At 43.9% G+C, this 18439-nt stretch overlaps 1 protein-coding gene across 1 annotated transcript in view; it reads left to right on the plus strand.

The window, feature by feature from the left end:
• The first annotated feature begins 787 nt into the window (after positions 1-787).
• REEP1 (receptor accessory protein 1) overlaps positions 788-18439 on the plus strand; it is a 71090-nt gene continuing 53438 nt past the window's right edge. The window contains exon 1 of the mRNA XM_050895713.1: positions 788-880. Within this exon, the coding sequence (XP_050751670.1) occupies positions 849-880 (32 nt within the window). The 5' untranslated portion in view covers positions 788-848. The remainder of the gene's footprint in view (positions 881-18439) is intronic.

The raw sequence follows: 18439 nt of genomic DNA on the forward strand, positions 1-18439 counted from the left end.
TGATAGAAGAAGAGAACCCAAAGCAGTGGAAGATGATTTCTGCCAATCTAATCATATTTGGCATTTGCCAACGTAGCGAAGGAAAAGAAGAAGAACCCAAAGGAAACTTAGGGAAGAACAACCTGCAGGTCAAGCCAACATGTGTTGTTTTGCTTGTGGGCAAATGTTCCTTATGGAAATTGTACTTGACAGCCATGAGACCGCCCAACGAAAACTAATGTGGAGGAGAGATTGCTGGCTGTCATCACTGACAGTGATGGGAATTTACCTGGATCGCGCAGCTAATACCCTTGTTGGTTGTGCCTGGAAACTTTGGGGCATGGAGGGGGATCCGTCTCTACGTATATACCCAAGAAGCCCGTCAACACCATGCCTTAGCTTTGCCCTTACTTTGATATGAACAGTCGATAGGGTTTGCTTCGTGTCCTGCTCGGCTGCGGTGGTCCAGAAGCGCACGCGTGTCTGCCCGGTGCCGCAGCGTGGGGAAGGGGCCCCTGCCCGGCCGGCGCCGCCACCGCCCTCTCCCCGTCCTCCCTCCGCACCCGAAAACTCCCCGTACGCCCGGGGGTCTCCCGCTGGGGAGGCCGGCGGGGTCTGCTCCTCCTCCTCCTCTCCTCCTCCCGCAGCGCCGAGCAGCGCGGGGGGCGGCCGCGGGCCCTGCCCAATCTCCGCGGCCGGGCCCGGCTGCGCGTTGGCTGCCGGCGGCGCCGCCAGTGAGGCTGCGCTGAGGCTGCGGGGCCGGATGGCCGAGCCGCCCGCCCCGCTCACTCGGGCGGCGGCCGGCGGCGGGCGAGGAGACGGGGCGAGCCCTCCCTGCCGGGAGAGCCAGCCCTGCGGCACGCAGCGCCATGGTCTCATGGATCATCTCCAGGCTAGTGGTGTGAGTAGCTGCCGGTCGGCACCTGCACGCGTGTGTCTGCATCTCCGTGCGTGTGTGTGGGTGTGCGTGCGGTGTCCGCGCCGTGCTTGCTTGCCTGTCCCGCTCGCCCCTGCTGTGAATACGCGGTGGCGGCGACTCGGCTAAATTTAGCGGGTTGTTGTTAGGGATGGGGCGCTCGGCTGCTTGATGGGTGAGGGAGAAAATAGGTGGGTCAAACGGTATTTTCCAGCGTGGGAAAATTACCAGGGGGTGGAGGGCAAAATGCTGCCGTGCTGTGCAGGACAAGGTGACAGGGGAGAAGGAGGGCGGTTGGCATCGCCCGCTGCTCGGCGATGAACGGGCTCGGGGTCAGGAGGGGGAATCGAGCATCAGCGGGTGGGAAAATGGACGTGGATTTGGGCAGCGGCGCTTTGTTAGCGGGGCTCGGCGCGGCTGGCTGGGACTCGCGAGGGGGCGTGGGAGAGGCGGCCGCGGGGTCTCCCAGCCGCTACCGCTGCTTTCTTCTTTTTTGTAAAAGAAATATCAAATATTTCTTTCCTCTTTGCAACTTGCGCCCACCCTCTCAAAAGACGTTCTCGATTTCCCTTTAACCTGACAGCCTGGGAGGAGAAGCGTGTAGCTCTTTGCACTTGTCCTACAGCTTTTCCATGGCTGGAAGTGCTGTAGGTGGGAATACATGTAGAAATTCCCTGGAAATTCTTCCCAGGCAACAGGGGAAAATGGAGCAAGCTCGAGGTATATGTTCATCTGCCCCACCCAAGAAGAGATTCAGTGAGGAAAAGGGCATTTTTGATGCCACTAGGAAAATTCCGGGGGAGGGGCAAGTTTAGGCTTAAGGTGGGGCAGCAGGATGGCTGATCTGTCTCCCTTCTGGAAACGTGGCTGGTCAAGGTTAGTATACTGAATCAGATGAATCATTTGCCAGTTTTCTCTGTCTGGTACATATAGCTGCAGACTTAGGAGAACATCTGTTGTGCTCTTAAGTTATTGTAGAAGGTCTGCAAGGGCCTGTCACTTTCTTTGTCTGAAAGAAATGTGCCATGATGTTGCACCATCAGCGTAGTTCCAGAAAGGCATTTTCAAGGTCTCCTCTTCTGCCATATGAGATGAAACATCAAAAGGAAAACTCACCTTGATCTTAGCTATCTCTCTGTATCACTAAGACATTGGGTGGCTGTCAGATATGAAGATTTTGGGGGTTCCAGAGTTGAATTTAGCCCCTGGAGGTATATGATCTGGATTCAGCTGCAGCTGTTGCGAGCCATTATTGGGTTTGCACTTCATTCTGGGAAAGCGTGTTAAATATTAAAATGATTTAATTTGAGCAGTATAACTGTGCAGATATCTCTGACAGCAATGTGACATGTAGCGTGTATTGTCCAAGGCTGCTTTTCTTCTCTACTAGACTAATTTCCACTTTGAAAAAACCTGTCATCGTGTAACCCAGCTAATCCTCAAGAACAAAGAATGTCTACAGAGAGATGGTAGTTTAACTTACTTGCCTCGGCACACGCACATATACACGGGTGATTTAATCTAAGACACATGGACTGGGTAAAAATCTGATAGGGGCAGGACATAGAGCAGCTGACATCTGTAGTCAGGTAATTAGCTGAACATACAAACTTTCCCATTCTCTTCAGCTTTATTTATCTGCATAGCATGTGACAGTATGAAATCAGCTGTGTAGAGGGTGGTACCAGTTATTTGTTATACTAGAATTTCAATAGCAAGTAACAATTTGAATATGCAGTGTAAATATTAATCATTTAGTAATCATAGTAATAATTAAAAAAGAATTTTGCAAGGAAACCTAGGGCAAGTCAAGCTTGATCACCACTTTCTTTGCACTGCTACTTAGTATACATCCATCCTTTAAGAATGTTTTGCACCAGGAAGTGCTGGTTTGTTATGATCCCAGCAAGAAACTTGGACTCTGTAGAATATTGCTTGAAATACCATTTACTAGAGCTAACATTATAAAGAAAAAGAGGAGAGTATAAATAATCTTACAGCCCTTCAGATGCTGGAAACCCCGAGCTGCCTAACATGGAACAGCCCTCCAGTCTGGGCACAGCACACCATGCAGATCTGTCTGTGGAAAGGTTACCTTACATTTTGGTCTTTTGAGCCCTTACAGTATCTTCTTTTTTTTTTTTTAAAAAAAAAAGGCAATTCTATTAATCATTTCTACTGTCAAATGAAAAGGATGTTCACAAGTGAACTTGTTGCTGCACTTTTAGATGAAGACTAACAAGGACATGCAGGTGGTTTAATTGCTGGTGACCACTGTGAGCTTCCTACAGGCTCCTTCGTTACAATTAACCAGCTGAGCTGATCCTGCATCCAAGGGGTCTGTGCAGCGCAACACGGGCCAGAAGGCCAAGCTATACATGCAGCACAGCACAGGCCTGCACCCACTCAGGTTAACTGTTAGGTGGATCACTGACTCCTCCGTGTACAGTGGCCTTCAGATTAGGAACATGACAAAGATTTCATCTATCTAATCTGGTTTCCCCATCTCATTATGAATCACTAGTTGCTCCATCAGTACAGATAGCTGTGCTTTAAGTAGAATGGCCACCTGGTTGGGCTTTTTTTTCCCCTTCTCATGCCTATTGAGTTGTTTTTTCATCAAATCTTACTAGCTGATAAGGATTATGAGGAAAGTGGTGTGAAATCTTACTAGCTGGTAAGGATTATGAGGAAAGTGGTGTGGTGTGGTTTAGTCACACTGTGAATATTGCTTTGTGCTGTTACAACTTCTGCTGATCTCTGTGAGGGTTATGTCTGATATGACTCAGCAAATGGAAAGCGCTTTAAAACAAAAAGCAAACCTTTGCTTTGGCCGTTGGGTGCTTTGTTGCTTCCACTATCTCTGATTTGGTTGTCACCGTCTTTGTCCTGGCAGTTTCTATTTCCAAAATGTTGCTGAAGGAGAAGAGCCTGTGGGCACTTCTCACCCACTTCAACGGGAAGTCAGGCAGCTTACTGCAAACCTTCTCTTACATCATTTCAACTTTAGTGTTTGGACTTCGTGTTAACACTGGTCCGGAGTGGTGGCTTGTTCTGTTCTGCCTGCAGAGCTGTGTGCTGGTAACCCCCAGAAGACAAGTGATAAAAACTTCAGAGCAGCATCGTATACTGCCATAGCTGTGTGTTAAAGTCGAAGACTTTATTATTATCAGGATCTACACTCGCTACTGTACAAATGTGAAACAAAAAGATAATCCTGTCCCTGGATATCTTTTTCCTTTAAGAGCTCAATTCTCATCCTCCTGTGGTCCAGGTAGTTTTTTCACTCACCTCAATGAGAACAAAATCAGGATGTCTTTTTCTCATGGTCGTAGATTACAGGTGAGTTGTCCACCAAGGGGTGTCTGCGATCACTGTGATTGCGATTGTTGCACCTTGGAGTTATTTGTTACTTTGTCTCTCACAATAACTGGAATGGGATAGCATCATTATTTGTGGGTTAATTACAACCCTTTTTTTTATTCATCATCTGTGAGTACATCTCAAAGGACATCCTGGAACACCTGTATCTCAGTTTCCTCATCTGTGAAGTGTAATGAACTGTGCTGAATTTATTTTCCCTGAGACAGACCAGAAGGGATCAGTGACATGTCCTACCATCTACAGTTTATTGCTATTCAGTTAGAAGGAGATTCTTTTTTGCTTCAAGTGGTAGAGGCCACTCTAGCAGAAGGACTTGGGATCCGTCTTCGTTATTGCAGTCCAGTTCAGCTACAGTGCACAGCACTGGCAATCTGAGGTGGTTACTGGTCTGCTGTACCTTTTGGCTGTTGTCTAAAAGCATTTTGAAGTTAAAAGTGGTATATATAAATGCGGCCTATTGTATTTGCATGGAAATCCTGTTCTTTTCCCAGAAACATGGAACTTGCTTTCTGTGCTTGGGATTGTGCAGAACAGAAATACAGGTTTTGGCTCCAATTCTGAAAGTTAGGCACATCACACTGCCTGTTGAAAGCCCTTCAGTCTGGAACACATGGCAGAGGAAGGAGATGTCAGTAGAAATGAAGCTGGATCAGACAGTTCATCAATAGTTGAGATGATACTGTGTGACTTAGGCATTTGAATTCCTGCTGTGAGGAGCTTAGAAGTGCATTACAAATTATTATAAAATGGTTAAATATGTTCTTCATGGTGAAAAACCTCAGCCTTATTTATGCTTTTTTTCCTGTATTGGCTTTCTTTTAAATCAAAATATCAGTAATGGCCTGTCTGATCTCTTACGGCTTGATGTGAAATAGGGTGGCAGCCTCAGATATGTTCACTGGGAATTCCTGGCCCTGTGTGGAAGTAACAGGGATTTGGGGATTTATTGGAGGCATTCTTTCTTCTCGCTGTCATTGGAAGTAGGTAGGTCTGAACAAAACCAAAGAGGAACCAAAGAATTCTTTAAACTGGTGAGTGAAATTTCCTTCCCTGAAACAATTTCCCTGCTTTCTCTTTCTTGGTTACTGTGATGCCATTTTAGCAAGGGTAGGTGAGATTGGCCACCCCCATCCTCAGCTGGTATAAATCCATAGTGCTGCTGAGTCAGACATTGATTTAATCAAAACACACTGCTTAGATCAGTAATGAATTTCCATTTTAGAGAAACTTAGCAGATCCTTCCTCCTCCTGTTTTTCATGTGTATGGGAAGCCTGAAGAGATTTATGAATGAAAAAAAAAAAGTCGTCATGTAATAGAGATTATATGATGGTAGAAAAGGATAACTTGTATCCTCTTTACCAGAGGCAGGCAGAGAAAGGATCTGCTCAAGTGAGCGAGGGCTGTTCTCATGAAGGCATAGCACAGCCCCATGCTTTTGGTTATTGATATGTCAGCATTAGCCTCTCAGTTGATATATACCACATATGTGAAGGTCCTTCTTCACAGTCTACATTATTTACTTGGTGCTGGCAGGTGATGTGAAGGAGTCTGGTATTTATGGTTCTGTATAGGCTTCAACACCAGTGATGCAAAATTATGTGAAAATACAACAATGGATCTAGTGTGGCTTGAGTTCTCTGCTAAGGCTATGGGATGAGTTTGCAGTAGACTCTTTCACATGCTCTGAAGCTGGGAAGTGGGAAGGGCAGACCACCTGCCATACATGCAGAATTTGCTAAGAAACGTTACCTATACAATAAGGTGGTGTAATCCCTCTGAAACAGATCTTGCAGTCTTGCAGTGCTGCTCTCCCTCGCATGAAGAGCAAGCGGTCTCTCTGGCTCCCAGCTCAGCCCGGCATCCACCATGTGCATCTCTGCTGCAGCCTTTATGGCTCTGGTGAGCAGGCAGAACCTGTTGGTGACAGTAACTGACAGAGGAGCATCTAGCGCAGGTGCGACATTTGCTTTGCCCTTCATGTGAAATGTGACCGTGCTGATCACACTGCAGGGGATAACGCTGCCTGCTGCTTTGTCAACTGTGACCCAGATTTTCCTGCACAAGCACAGATGTGCTGGAAATGCTCTTAGCCCCAGTGGGGAAGGTTTTCTTGCATGCACATCACAGATGTTACTAGTCCTGGTTTGGTAAGGAAGGATGTTTTACCAAACTAGAAGTTATGGAATATAGCTAAGAGGCTTGGCCTTTGCAGCTGCCTTAATACAGTATTTTGCCTTTGTGGGACCCTTTCCATTTCGCTGTATTAAAACACTTCGAAGCATTAATTTAGTAAGTATTGTGTCATCAGAATGATTTTTACTGCCATTGTACTGGTAAGGGCACTGAGGCACAGGGAGTTCAAGTGATGTGTCCAATATTCCACAGAAAACCTGTGGTAACAGGTAATATATTTCCTCCAGGCTCCTTGATCAATAAATTAATGAAAGGGGCTCTGATCAAGGGAATTGGGCAATGTGTTTGTGGTTCATTTTATGGATTAGTGATGGGTGTGAGAGGGGTAGAACAAAACTACAGACTTAAATAGATGCTACCTGAAGCAGTCAAACAACCAAAGGTTTAAATATTCTGACTAATGACCCATTCCCTTTCAGATGCTCAGTGCTGTCATCAGTGTCACAGACAGCAGAATGCAAAAGCCAGACTGCCTAATTTAGACTACCAAGTCAGGCATTACACTACCTAAAATTGGTTACTTAGTCCCAGCAGGGACATTTAGAGCCAAGTTACTCAATCGGTGGTCCACAGGTGGCTGGCAGTCCACAAAACATCAGGCAGTCCATGAAAACGTTTCGGCTCTAAAATAGAAACCCTCATACAGGCAGTTGTCAGCTATGTACTAACTGATTTAATCAAGTGATACCATTTTTTTACTACATTTTTAGTTAGAAATTTTGTAATTATATCTACTGAATTACAGTTTTGTAAAATATTAACATTTCAACATTTTACAAATTCCATGTGACTTATTATTTGTCATCTGTCCTTTAGCAACAGTGGGATATAAAGTGAGCTGTATGTTTCTTTCAAAGGGTCAGGTAGCCAGTGATTAGGAAAGGGTGAGAAACACTCTTCCATGATCTTATTGCAGTTAATAGAGGGAGACAGACAGCTCTAAGGAGCTTCCATTAAAGACAATGTGTTGCATAGAGAGCTGTTTGGTCAAGGAGAAATGCTTCGTACAAAGAAGACAAAGGAGGGCATATAATCATGCCTCCTACTTCTTGAGCAATTGCTTCTAGGTACTAAGCAGTGCATTTGCCTTTCTGCTTCCATGCTTTCAGCAGACAGAGGTGGTGTCTTGGGAACTTTCAGGCTAATCATAAAGGTAGTTGAAGACTTGAGTGCTGCAGAAGTATTGGCCAGTTTGTATTGCCGTAGAACCTTTATATGTCAAGATTTCTTCTGTATCCTCATTAGGTAGCTAGGATCTGAGTCTAGATTTCCTTTTGTTGTCTTGTCCACTTGACTTGATCAGGGCCACTCAGCAGATTTCAGGTAGGTCTTGTGACATGAAATGGCTCAATGGAGGGATACATCCATGTAATCGGGCTGTTCACAAGCAAAACACTTATATGGCAAAATCTCAATTAAATTACGTGTGTTGTTGAAGTTAATCACATGCTGCTTTTTGCAGAGGAAGGTGTCACATACTTTTGTTATCACTCGTATGCTTTTTAGATTGTAAACTGTTTTGGGCAGGAAGTCTCGTTTAGTGTTTTTCATTTTACAGCACCCTAGACAATGGGGTTTAGTCTCTAGTTGGTTCTCCTAAGTTCTGTAGTAATGTGAAAATAGATAGTGTATGAGTAAATGCAACTCTGCCTTCTAGGTGAATCATTTATGAGACTGATCCTGTGCTCCTTGGTAATTTCTTTGTGACACTATTACTGGTACAGTGTTCGTGTTCTGTGTTGGCATTTCACATGCATGTAGTAAGACACGATTCCTGCTCTGAGAAGCTCCTATTTTAAACTGATGAAATGTAGGCAAAACAGATGGTGAGCAGAGTGGTGAGAATGAACGAGAAGAAGCGCCAAAGTGAAAACTGTGTTTTATCTTTCCATGACTTGTGTGCTTCCGAAGAGAAGGACTGAGATAACAGGACACGCCTGCTCATTCTGCAGGCAGGACCCAGGAAGGCACTCCAGATCTGGAGCGGCATGCCAGAACTAGAAACATGGGTGGTACTTTCCCAAGCTTCGTACACAGATCCACTCCATCTTTTGATACGAACCCCAGAGCAGGCGTATCTCCTTAGTAGGGTACCCTGCTTTTTGTTTCTTGTAGACACATTTTGCAGGATCTAGAAGGGAAGGACAAGGGATTTTAATTTGATATTGGGTGGTAAAGCAGCAACCTGCAGGCTGGTAAAAGCTGCCACATAGCCAGAAGAAGGGCAAGGGTGGTATCGAAGAAGGAGAAAAGTTGGTTGTACAGTAAGTAGAAATGAAGAGCAAGGATTATGTTTCAGAAGGGACACACATTTATATGGAGGCAGAGGATTAGGTGTCAAGTTGGAGATTGACTCTTGCGAGCAACAGGGGGACAGCTGGGAACGCTGGCCTGGTGTCACGTTTAGTAAAGGTTTCTTTCTTCAAATGCTGCCTACTTGCTTGCTGTGTCCCTTACTGCTAACGCACTAATTGCTAATAAATAAACAACCAACCAATTCCAAAGAAGGAATCAATCAACTGGTCAATAAAGCTGCAGTCTGTCTTTCCCCCTTCTCTCTCGTGGAGCCAACGGTAATCTTTTGCTTTCCAAAATGGCAAATTTTACAGGACAACAAAACCAGTATTGAAGAACCTATTTGTGAGGAGCTAGAAAGAATGCCCCTCACGTCTGGAATTTTGTGCCTTTTTGGACTGGTCCCAGGGATGCCAGGGCAACGTGTGTAGCCTGCCTTTGAGTCTACCAAGCAATTCAATGCTATCAGCGTGTTGTGGTTTAACCCCAGCTGGCAACTAAGCACCACGCAGCCGCTCGCTCACTCCCCCCACCCAGTGGGATGGGGGAGAGAATTGAAAAAAAATCCCCAGCCTTGTGGGTTGAGATAAAGACAGTTTAATAGGACAGAAAGGAAGGAAAAATAATGGTAACAATAATAATAAAATGACAATAATAATACTAAAGGAATTAGAATATACAAAACAAGTGATGCACAATGCAATTGCTTACCACTCACCAACCGATGCCCAGTTAGTTCCCGAGCCGCGATCCGCCCCTCCTGGCCAACTCCCCCAGTTTATACACTGGGCATGACTTCATATGGTATGGAATATCCCTTTGGCCAGTTTGGGTCAGCTGTCCTGGCTGTGTCCCCTCCCAACCTCTTGTGCCCCTCCAGCCTTCTTGCTGGCAGGGCATGAGAAGCTGCAAAATCCTTGACTCAGTATAAACACTACTTAGCAACAACTCAAAACATCAGTGTGTTATGAACATTATTTTCCTACTAAATCCAAAACACAGCACTACACTAGCTACTAGGAAGAAAATTAACTCTATCCTAGCCGAAACCAGGACACAGCGTCAACAAACAGTTGCAGCTCCTGCTCAAGAAGCACTTCTGTTGAGTTCATACTATTGCTTCCTTTCATTCAGCTCAGTTGAGCTCATTTATTCTATTTCTTGTTTCCAGCCTCTAAGTAAGTGTTTTTAGAGGAAAGTCAAAAACTGACAGACATTTCTTGCCTCATGTTTTGGAGGGAGGCTTATGACCAATAACCAGCCTCGTATGAGGGAGGAGAGAAGGACTTGTGCTGCAGATTTTGTATGAGAATACCAAGAGCCTGGATTCAGCAGTGCTGCAAACTCGCTGTGGGAAGAGGGCACGTTATTTATTCTTTCTTAATTTGGTACCTGTAAAATAGGCTTAGTGATAACTTCTGTCCATTTAAACTACCAGTTCTGCTTTATATGTGATAGACCCTGATGGGGGCATGAGGCACACTCTCTGGAGTAGAATTGGAGGGGTAATGTAAATATGAATTTTGAGCTGAAATTTCCAAGCCAGTGGTCAAAAGTTCAGGGGTGCTCTGGGATATTTTGCATAGACTGGCCTCTTTTGTGGCAGAGCTCTCCTGACTGTCAGTCCCTAAGAAGCACTCATGGAGGAGTGAAACCAGGAATCTTAGATGGCATTTCATGAGGAATACCCTTCTAGGGAGGACAGAAGAGAAGCACCTGGTCAAGATTAAGAGCAGAGCAATCACAGGAAGATGACCTTCTCCTGTCATCACCACATTTCATGGCTACCTTTGTCTTGATGTCTTTGGCACAAATGCCCTAACACTTGCTCTAAGCATGTGCGGAGAGCAGCTTACCCAGTCTGCAGGTCACATTAAAGAGCCATAGTGATAAGGTTGCTGTTCTGCCTCAGGCAGTTCCTGCAGGGCTGCTCTGGGCCACGCTCAGCCTTGGGCCCTTTTGTGGATGAGCAGTTCAAGGCTCTTGAGCCTCATCCTGCTCATGGAAGGGTTCTGCTTGTCCTACTGCCTCTTCTGCTGGGCACTTGGGAGGACGTGTCTGTGCATGTCTAAACGTAGACCTATGAGCCACCCATATTATCTGACCCACAAGAAACTATCCCCAGTGTTAGATCAGCCTGAATAACACCGTCTGGCACCTAAAATCTACCTGCAGGACTCATGGTGACACTTGAAGGAGAAAGATGGATGCTGGAGCTGCCCTGAGGCTAAAAGGCTTTGGATTTAGTGATATATTTCATGGGAAAAGATTGAGTGGTTTCATTGGGCTTGCACGGCTGGAGAATGAGCGCAGGACTGGCAGCTATATGGAAATGAATTGATGGTCGATGTTTAGATTCCACTGAACATGTCCCTCTGCAAAAAAACCCGCTATCCTAGCTGGTATTTTTGCTGGAAATCACAGCAGAGAGGCCAGGGACATAATGGACACAGGCACTGAATGAGGCTTTCTCCCTTCCAGATGATCCATCTAGATCCAAGCTGAAGCACATTGGCAGGGCAGCTTGGAGGCTGTTTGCATCTTCCCTGCCTTAATTGCACCTGTTTTGCAGCTGAACAAAGGATTCCACTTTCCAGGTTTATTGTTTTCACTCTGCTTATAAGGATTTCAGTCAAAACAGAACAATGTTGCTATTTAGAAAGAACATTAATAATTAAATTGAGATACTCCGGGGAATATACCCCATAAGGCTGGATTTGTTGAATTTAAGTAGATCATAATAATTTCCATGGCAACACACTCTGCTGTCCTATATACAGAAAGGGTCTTTCTTGTAGGATCAAATGCAGAGAGGAAGCTGTTATTTAAAACAGATACCTTAAAAACACAGACAATGAATTAAGAGTAAATAGTTTCCTGCATAAATGTAGGAATTTTCTCATGTTTGGTATATTGTGCTAACCTCTTTTCATAGCTGTCAGAATGCAATCAGTCAAACCAATCCCCTGCTGACTCTAATGATTTAGGGAGAAACTGTGATTTAATGATCCTTTCTCAGCATATCATCTCGCTCTGATAGATATATCCATATCTGTAGATGTATATAGCTATAACTGTCGTGAATCTGTAACATAGACTACTGTGGTAATTTTGAACAGGCCTATTAGAATCTTTGTGTTTTACTGCCTATAGCTGTGTCTGTGCTAGTAGTCTCCCATCTCACAGCATTAGATAAAGCTTGTTTCATCAGTATTTGGATAGCATTTTGAGATCCTTGTATATGGTGTGTTCTGTTGCAGCTGACTGTTAGACGGGAATTTGTAATGACAGTCTAGCACCTGAACACTTAGAGATAATTGAGTAACCACACATTCACTTAGAAGATTTTGAAATTCTTAGATCCAACAGGAATTGCACCGACTCTTTTTTTCTCTAATCCAGCAATCAAATAAGTGTATCATTTTATATGCTCAAAAAAGCCTTATAGGCACATGATCAGAGTGCCTTGTGAAATGGAAAGTGATCATCCAAACAGAAAAGATGGAATTTAGTAGAAAAGTTTTCAATGTAACCTTCTAACAAAAAAACCCACAGTATACGATGGAAAAAAAAATAGTTCATATCTGGAATAATTGCAGCTTCTCTTTTGTCAGTGGAACTAGACTAAGTGGTGCGTTGCCAAATTTTAACAAGAACTGCCACAAAAATTCCCAGTCCTGACTTGTGGTAAACCTGAAGGATCAAGGGTGGATGTTCTGCAGACAGAGGGAATAAATAGCTGGAAAATGCTGATTCAATGCAAACCTCAATAATTTTCTCATCCCTAAGGCAATACCAGGGCTTCAAGTTGTGTTAACTGGTGCAGCTCTGCTGAAGTCAGTGAGTGGTGTAAATCTACCCAGGTCAGAATCCCAAGGCTGTGTTTGTAGCTCAGAACGGTGAGGGCCTTGTAGAGGGTGCCAGCTGGATCCTAGAAAATTGAATATTATAGGACAGAAATTGGCCAGTTAAAGATAACAGAGGACGTCTCTTCCTTATGAGCCTCAAGTTAAACTGCCCTTTGAGTGGTGACAGATTGAGGATAGAGAGCTCACAAAGACATGATTCTGTCAGGGCAGTTATTTTATCCTTTCTTTCATTTTAGTGTTGGGAATTTCATCGCTAGATTGGAATATGGCTTTACCTGCATTTCAGCAACCAAAGCCAATCAAATGGGCCATCCCAAAGCCCATAATCTAGGTATCTCTGACCTCAGATCTGGAGCGCTCTGTTGAGCTTTGCTATTGCGCTTTTCTCTAATAAGTGTTAATACCCACTGAAAGCTGAGGATGAAGAGCATGACCACCTTCTCTTTCGATTCAGTCTAAAGAATCTTCATGCCTTATTGTAGGCCACCCAAGCATGTATATTTTAAAAGCTACTTTAATCGTGTCAGACAGGGAGAAACTGTCATCTCTCATGCTTCATCCCTGTACCCTTATGTGAAGATCTACAGAGGGTGCTACACATCGCAGCGTGCTAGCTAACCACGACCTGCTGCCATTAGTTCTTAGCTTGCATCCCTGATCCCGGCTGTCTTAAATCATTGCTGCTTTGCAGGCTTTCCAGAATTGGGAATCCCAAGGGCTCGCTGACAGCCATTTCCAGGGCCCAAGGGGATGTGACATACGTGACTGATGATACAGACCGTATGCATATTTCTACAGGTTATTCCTAGATCACTGTGGAGTGAGCAGAGCTGGTTCAGAGACTGCATACAGCCAAAGTGAAAGATCTTGCCTGCTGTCCATAAGGCAGGACATGCATTTTAAGTACATAAATACTATGCCAGATTTTGCATGGTACTGGAAACTGAACCAGTCTGCTTTCCTTGTGGTTTGTGTATGATTCATAGTTAATCTCATGTAAACCCACTCTGTAAAATCTCTCTCTCTCCCCCCGCCGCACCCCTCTCTGGGATTTACTTATAGATTAGATATTTTTCCTGTCTTTGCTATAGTGTGTCCTGAGGTTTTTGCACTCAGATGTGCTATACAGCCACTGGAATAGCTTAGCATTCTTTTTCAATTATTATTCTGCTGAGGTTTGCAGATACTTGGCTGTAACAAATCAGATCCCTGTTCAAACACTATTGTGTTTTAGGTATATTCTTGAAACCAAGAAATCTCACTCTGGGCAGTCAATCCATAAATGGCTGAAGTCTGTGAAGATCCAGTTCTCAAGGCACATTTTATACAGCTACATGTTGTGTTTGAAACAATTAACCATTTCATTTCAAAATAGCAATGCTTTGTTTCTGGAGAGTGGCACTTGCAACACTGTCATCCTTCTGTGTGAATCTTCTTGCCTGGGAAGGAGAACAAACGCTGGACTGTGGCATTTAAACCAGCAGTATTACAATGAATAAGAAGTGATGGAAAAGCATACATAAGATAGCGGGCAGTGTGGGCGTTCCCACAAAAAGTACAAGCTGCCTTCTCAAGCAGCTGCTTGCTTAGAAATCTCTGTAATGGACTTGGAAGCATTGGCTGTCTTTCCCTTTGCTTTCCTCTAAAGTTATTTATGTGAAGTCTCCATCTGGCTCCTAAGCCTCAGTTTATATTTCATTTTATATTTTGAGTAGCTGCCAGCTGCAAGGTATATGTGTGTAAGAGAAGGTGAGAAGGGAAAAGAAGTGAAGTCACTAAGCCAAAAGAAAGAGAAGAGGCAAAGCCTTTACCGTTCTGAATTGTACAATGCACTGGCTTTTTATCCAAGCCCAAAACGAAGAGGTATTCCTCACGGTGTAAGAATAGAGCTATGCCTGTGTCACAGGCCCTGATCTGAACGCATTTGTGTTTGGGGAAGTACAGAATAGAAGAGAGTGGCAGGGCTTATCCCTTTTACTCTCTAATGCTCTCAGCCAAAGCCTGAAATTCAGAAAGATATGAGAAGTCTGGGAGAGATCAAAATTGAATGCAAATGGGAACATGACATCTTCTGTCAGAACGAAGATTGAGTATCTGGGTAGCAATACTGCTGTCTGGAGGCATTAAAAAAACCTGAGTCAAACCCCTTCACCTCTTCACCGAATTGTGAGACCGGATTTAAAATCCCGACTTTTATAATACGTGCATCTCTCTCTCTCTCTCTCTCTGCGTCAGATAATAATACGTGCATCAGATCCTTTGATTTGTACTCTGAACCTGCAAGAATGTTTGCGTGCTCTTTTCTGAGAAACCATTAAGTCTGAACATTTATTTTGAACTGAGATGTTCCTATAATCACTTCCAAGAAATCACCTGATGAGATTAAATGAACAAATGTGAGAATTGGCAGTACTGCGATACTAAGCTGTACTCACAGAGTGAGATCATCTAAGTGTAATGATGAAGGTGATAAAGGCTAGCACAGGAGCATAGCCTGGAAATTGCAACTTCCAGATCTTACATTGGCTCTACCAGGGCTGTGACCAAGCTGCTGATTTCCAGTGGTGAAAACCATTTAATTTCCAGCATGGTCAACGGAACGTGTAGATATTTGTCATCTCTGAAAACTGCCCGTTGTCTCAGGCTTCTCTAAAGATTTTTACCCTAGGAATCTCTCTATCCAAAATCTATGATTTCCAGTTGACATTGTGAAGCTCTCAGTATGAAGTGCTGTACCACGAGATGCTTCAATAGATACCCGTCCTTGTTATTAAGTCTCTCCTGCACTTTAGATAATAACTGGTTGTTAAAAACTGTAATGCAGATGAATAGTAGTAGTGCCATGAAAATTGGTGGAGGCTAAAAGAAACCCCTTCCTCTGTCTTATCTTTACTTAAAGACCCAAAGTTCACTTACTAAAACACTACAGGGACTGAAATCTAAGTCCTTGGTGTAACAGGAAAGCATTTAACCTGTTAAGCTTCAGGGAGAAGCTGTGGTAAGATAGGAAAACACCAGAAATTAAACAAAGAAATCGGTTGTTGGTCAAGAAATACAAAACCTGGAGATACTTACTGAGATAAAATTATTTGGGAGGAGCAGGGAAAGAATTGTCTTTTTGTAGCAGAAGAATATTCAGTTGTGGGATGAATCGTGATGTAGGAAAGTTAAATAGATGTAAAGAGATTCCAAAGTTCAGAAGAGAAGCCTTGCATTTTAAGAAACATCCCAGAGTGCTGAGGAAATGTGTCTAAATTCCAATATTTCTGTCTTGATGTATACATTTGTACCTATATACTCTTTGTTGAGCAAACAAAGATATTTTAGAATCCTGTGCAAACTGCATGAGTTGTATCTGCCACATGCACCTGCAAAGTGAATTGCAAGTTAGAAATTTTTAACTTGGGCTGTGGTTCTGGGCAACATGCAAGTGTTACTGAGGGAATGGCATGAATTTTAGAGGCTGTGCAACTGCATCTCCTCCTGAGAGTATATTAGTACACCCACACTGTATACTGGTATGCTCCAAGACAGAAACAGTGACAATATCCTGCCCAACCCCAGCAAGTTAAAGGCACAATGGATGCAGCGTTTGCATGGCAGCACAGCATGATGAATGTCCAACGAGGGGAATACTCATCTGGGCCTCTGAGAAACCAATCTGTAAAATGGGGATACGAGAACGTAACTATTTCCCAAGGGCTTGGAGAGAACTAATTGAAGATGGTGAGACTTACAGAGTTGCTGATATTTGTGTGCCTAGGGTCCTGCTGTGCACTCAGTTATAGTTGTGAAAAGCCTCTTAGAATTAGCAGGTCAGAGAGATTAAAGCTTCCTGAATCCTGGGGTGTGTATTTGTCCTGTTACTAACGTAGGTGAACCCTTTGAAAGTGCTGAATATAACCCTTCTTAGAATCAGTTTCATTTAATCTTTCTTCATTTAACCTGGAAATACAATTCTCCAACTTCTAAAGAATGAATTTAGGGACTGCGTTGGAGATTGTCATTTAAGGAAGCCCTTTAAATAAGTTTTAGCTCAATCAAGGCTTTGCTGGACATTGGAGCCTCTGATCCTTTTAAAAATGATCATAGCATGACTATTAGCCATGTGTATGGGTAATTTACTTTCTCCGTGAGGTTCCCAGCTCCAGCAAAAGAAAGGATGTGTCATTTTATCTCCAGATACGTACCAAGGGCTATGGTGTTTGGCATAGAAGTAAATAAGCTGATAATGACCTCCCTACTAGTGGCTTTATGTAAGAATAGATCATGCAGCAGCATTACCATAAAACCATTATATTTCTCAGCGATGCTGCACAGTTAATGACACAAAGCCTTACACTGTGAATATGTGGCTGTAGAGATAAGGGAAATCTAGCTGTTCTTCTTCTAGCTCACCAAAAATGGCTGAGCAAGAGAATCAAAGCAGTAAGTGTTTGTAAATACTCATTTCATCTCCCTAACTTCTTTTCTTTAAAGCTCTTTGCTAATGGAAACCCGGCCTGTGTTAAGTCCCAGAGTTAAGACAATGTGGTACTATTCTTCACATACTTCCCTTGGCAGTCAAGTTTTGTTTTACAGGTAGCTAAGTGAGGTTTGTACTACTGCAACAGTTCATTTGGAGTAGGCTAAAAAGAGCATTTTCAGAGTCCTGCTGTAGCGTGACATCTATTATTGTCATACCATGACCCCAACTTAGCTCCTTGGGAACAGCACCGCTTGCACAGGAAAGGGTGTGGTGTGGCTGAGCAAGAAGGTTCTCCAAGCAGCAAGGAAGAGTCTCCTCATCATTCAGGGAGTGGGTCCCCAGCAATTCTGCACCTCTGATGAAGGGAAGGGTGCAGTGCTGTTCTCTTCCAGATCTCGATATAGGATTGGTTTAGTAAGAGGGTTAGCCAGCAGGTTGAGGAAAGTGATTGTTCCCCTCTATTTGGCAAGTGTGAGAGAGAGTCTGGCTGGAGTAGTGTGTCCCATTTGGGTCTCCCTAATATAATGAGGGCACCCACAAAGAGCGGTGAGTCCAGTGGAAGGGGACTGCAGCACATGGTGCACCAGGAGAGGTGAGCAGGCTGAGTTTGTTCAGCCTGAACAAGAGATGACGATGGGGAGATTTTATTGCCATCTTTGAAAACAGGATGGGTTGTTACAGAGAAGATAGAGCCAGGCTTTTTGTGGAGGCGTACAGCGAAAAGGTGAGAGGCAATGGAAACAAGCTGCAGCAAAGGAAATTCTATTTAGATATAAAGAAAAAATTCTTCAGAGCGAGGGTAGGCAAACACTGGAACAAGGGTCTAGTGATGGAGATACTGAAAATTTGACCGGGCAGGGCCTGGAGCAACTTGATGTAAACTCGAAGTTGGTCCTGTTTTGGATTAAAGACTTGTAGAGATCTCTTCCTACCTAAATCACTCTGTGATTCTAGTCTAAGGGACACATTTCTATTTCTTATATTACATTTGCCATTCTTTCACTTGAACACTTTCCAGTAGCACACTAAATAATATCCGTCACATGGGTTTTGCTCTTTCTCTTCTCAGATGGGAGAGTGTGGGGAAGAAAGGTATTTACAGTGGTTTGGTTTGGTGTTGATGGGCCTTTTTAATATCTAAGCTGCTGTTTGTTGATATGGGAGAAAATGGGCTGATGATTTACATCTGGCAGGGGATCGGTGCTGCTCCTTGGGTGCTGGGTGAGTCTGGTTCCTCCAGAGTCAACCCTGGAAGAAGTTCTCTTACTCTCCAATGAGCACTATTGATGAAGCTCCTTGGTAGCACAGAAGCCAAAGCGTTGGCTGTCCCCTAT

This window comes from Gymnogyps californianus, chromosome 4 (genome assembly GCF_018139145.2).
Source record: "Gymnogyps californianus isolate 813 chromosome 4, ASM1813914v2, whole genome shotgun sequence".
NCBI lineage: Eukaryota > Metazoa > Chordata > Aves > Accipitriformes > Cathartidae > Gymnogyps > Gymnogyps californianus.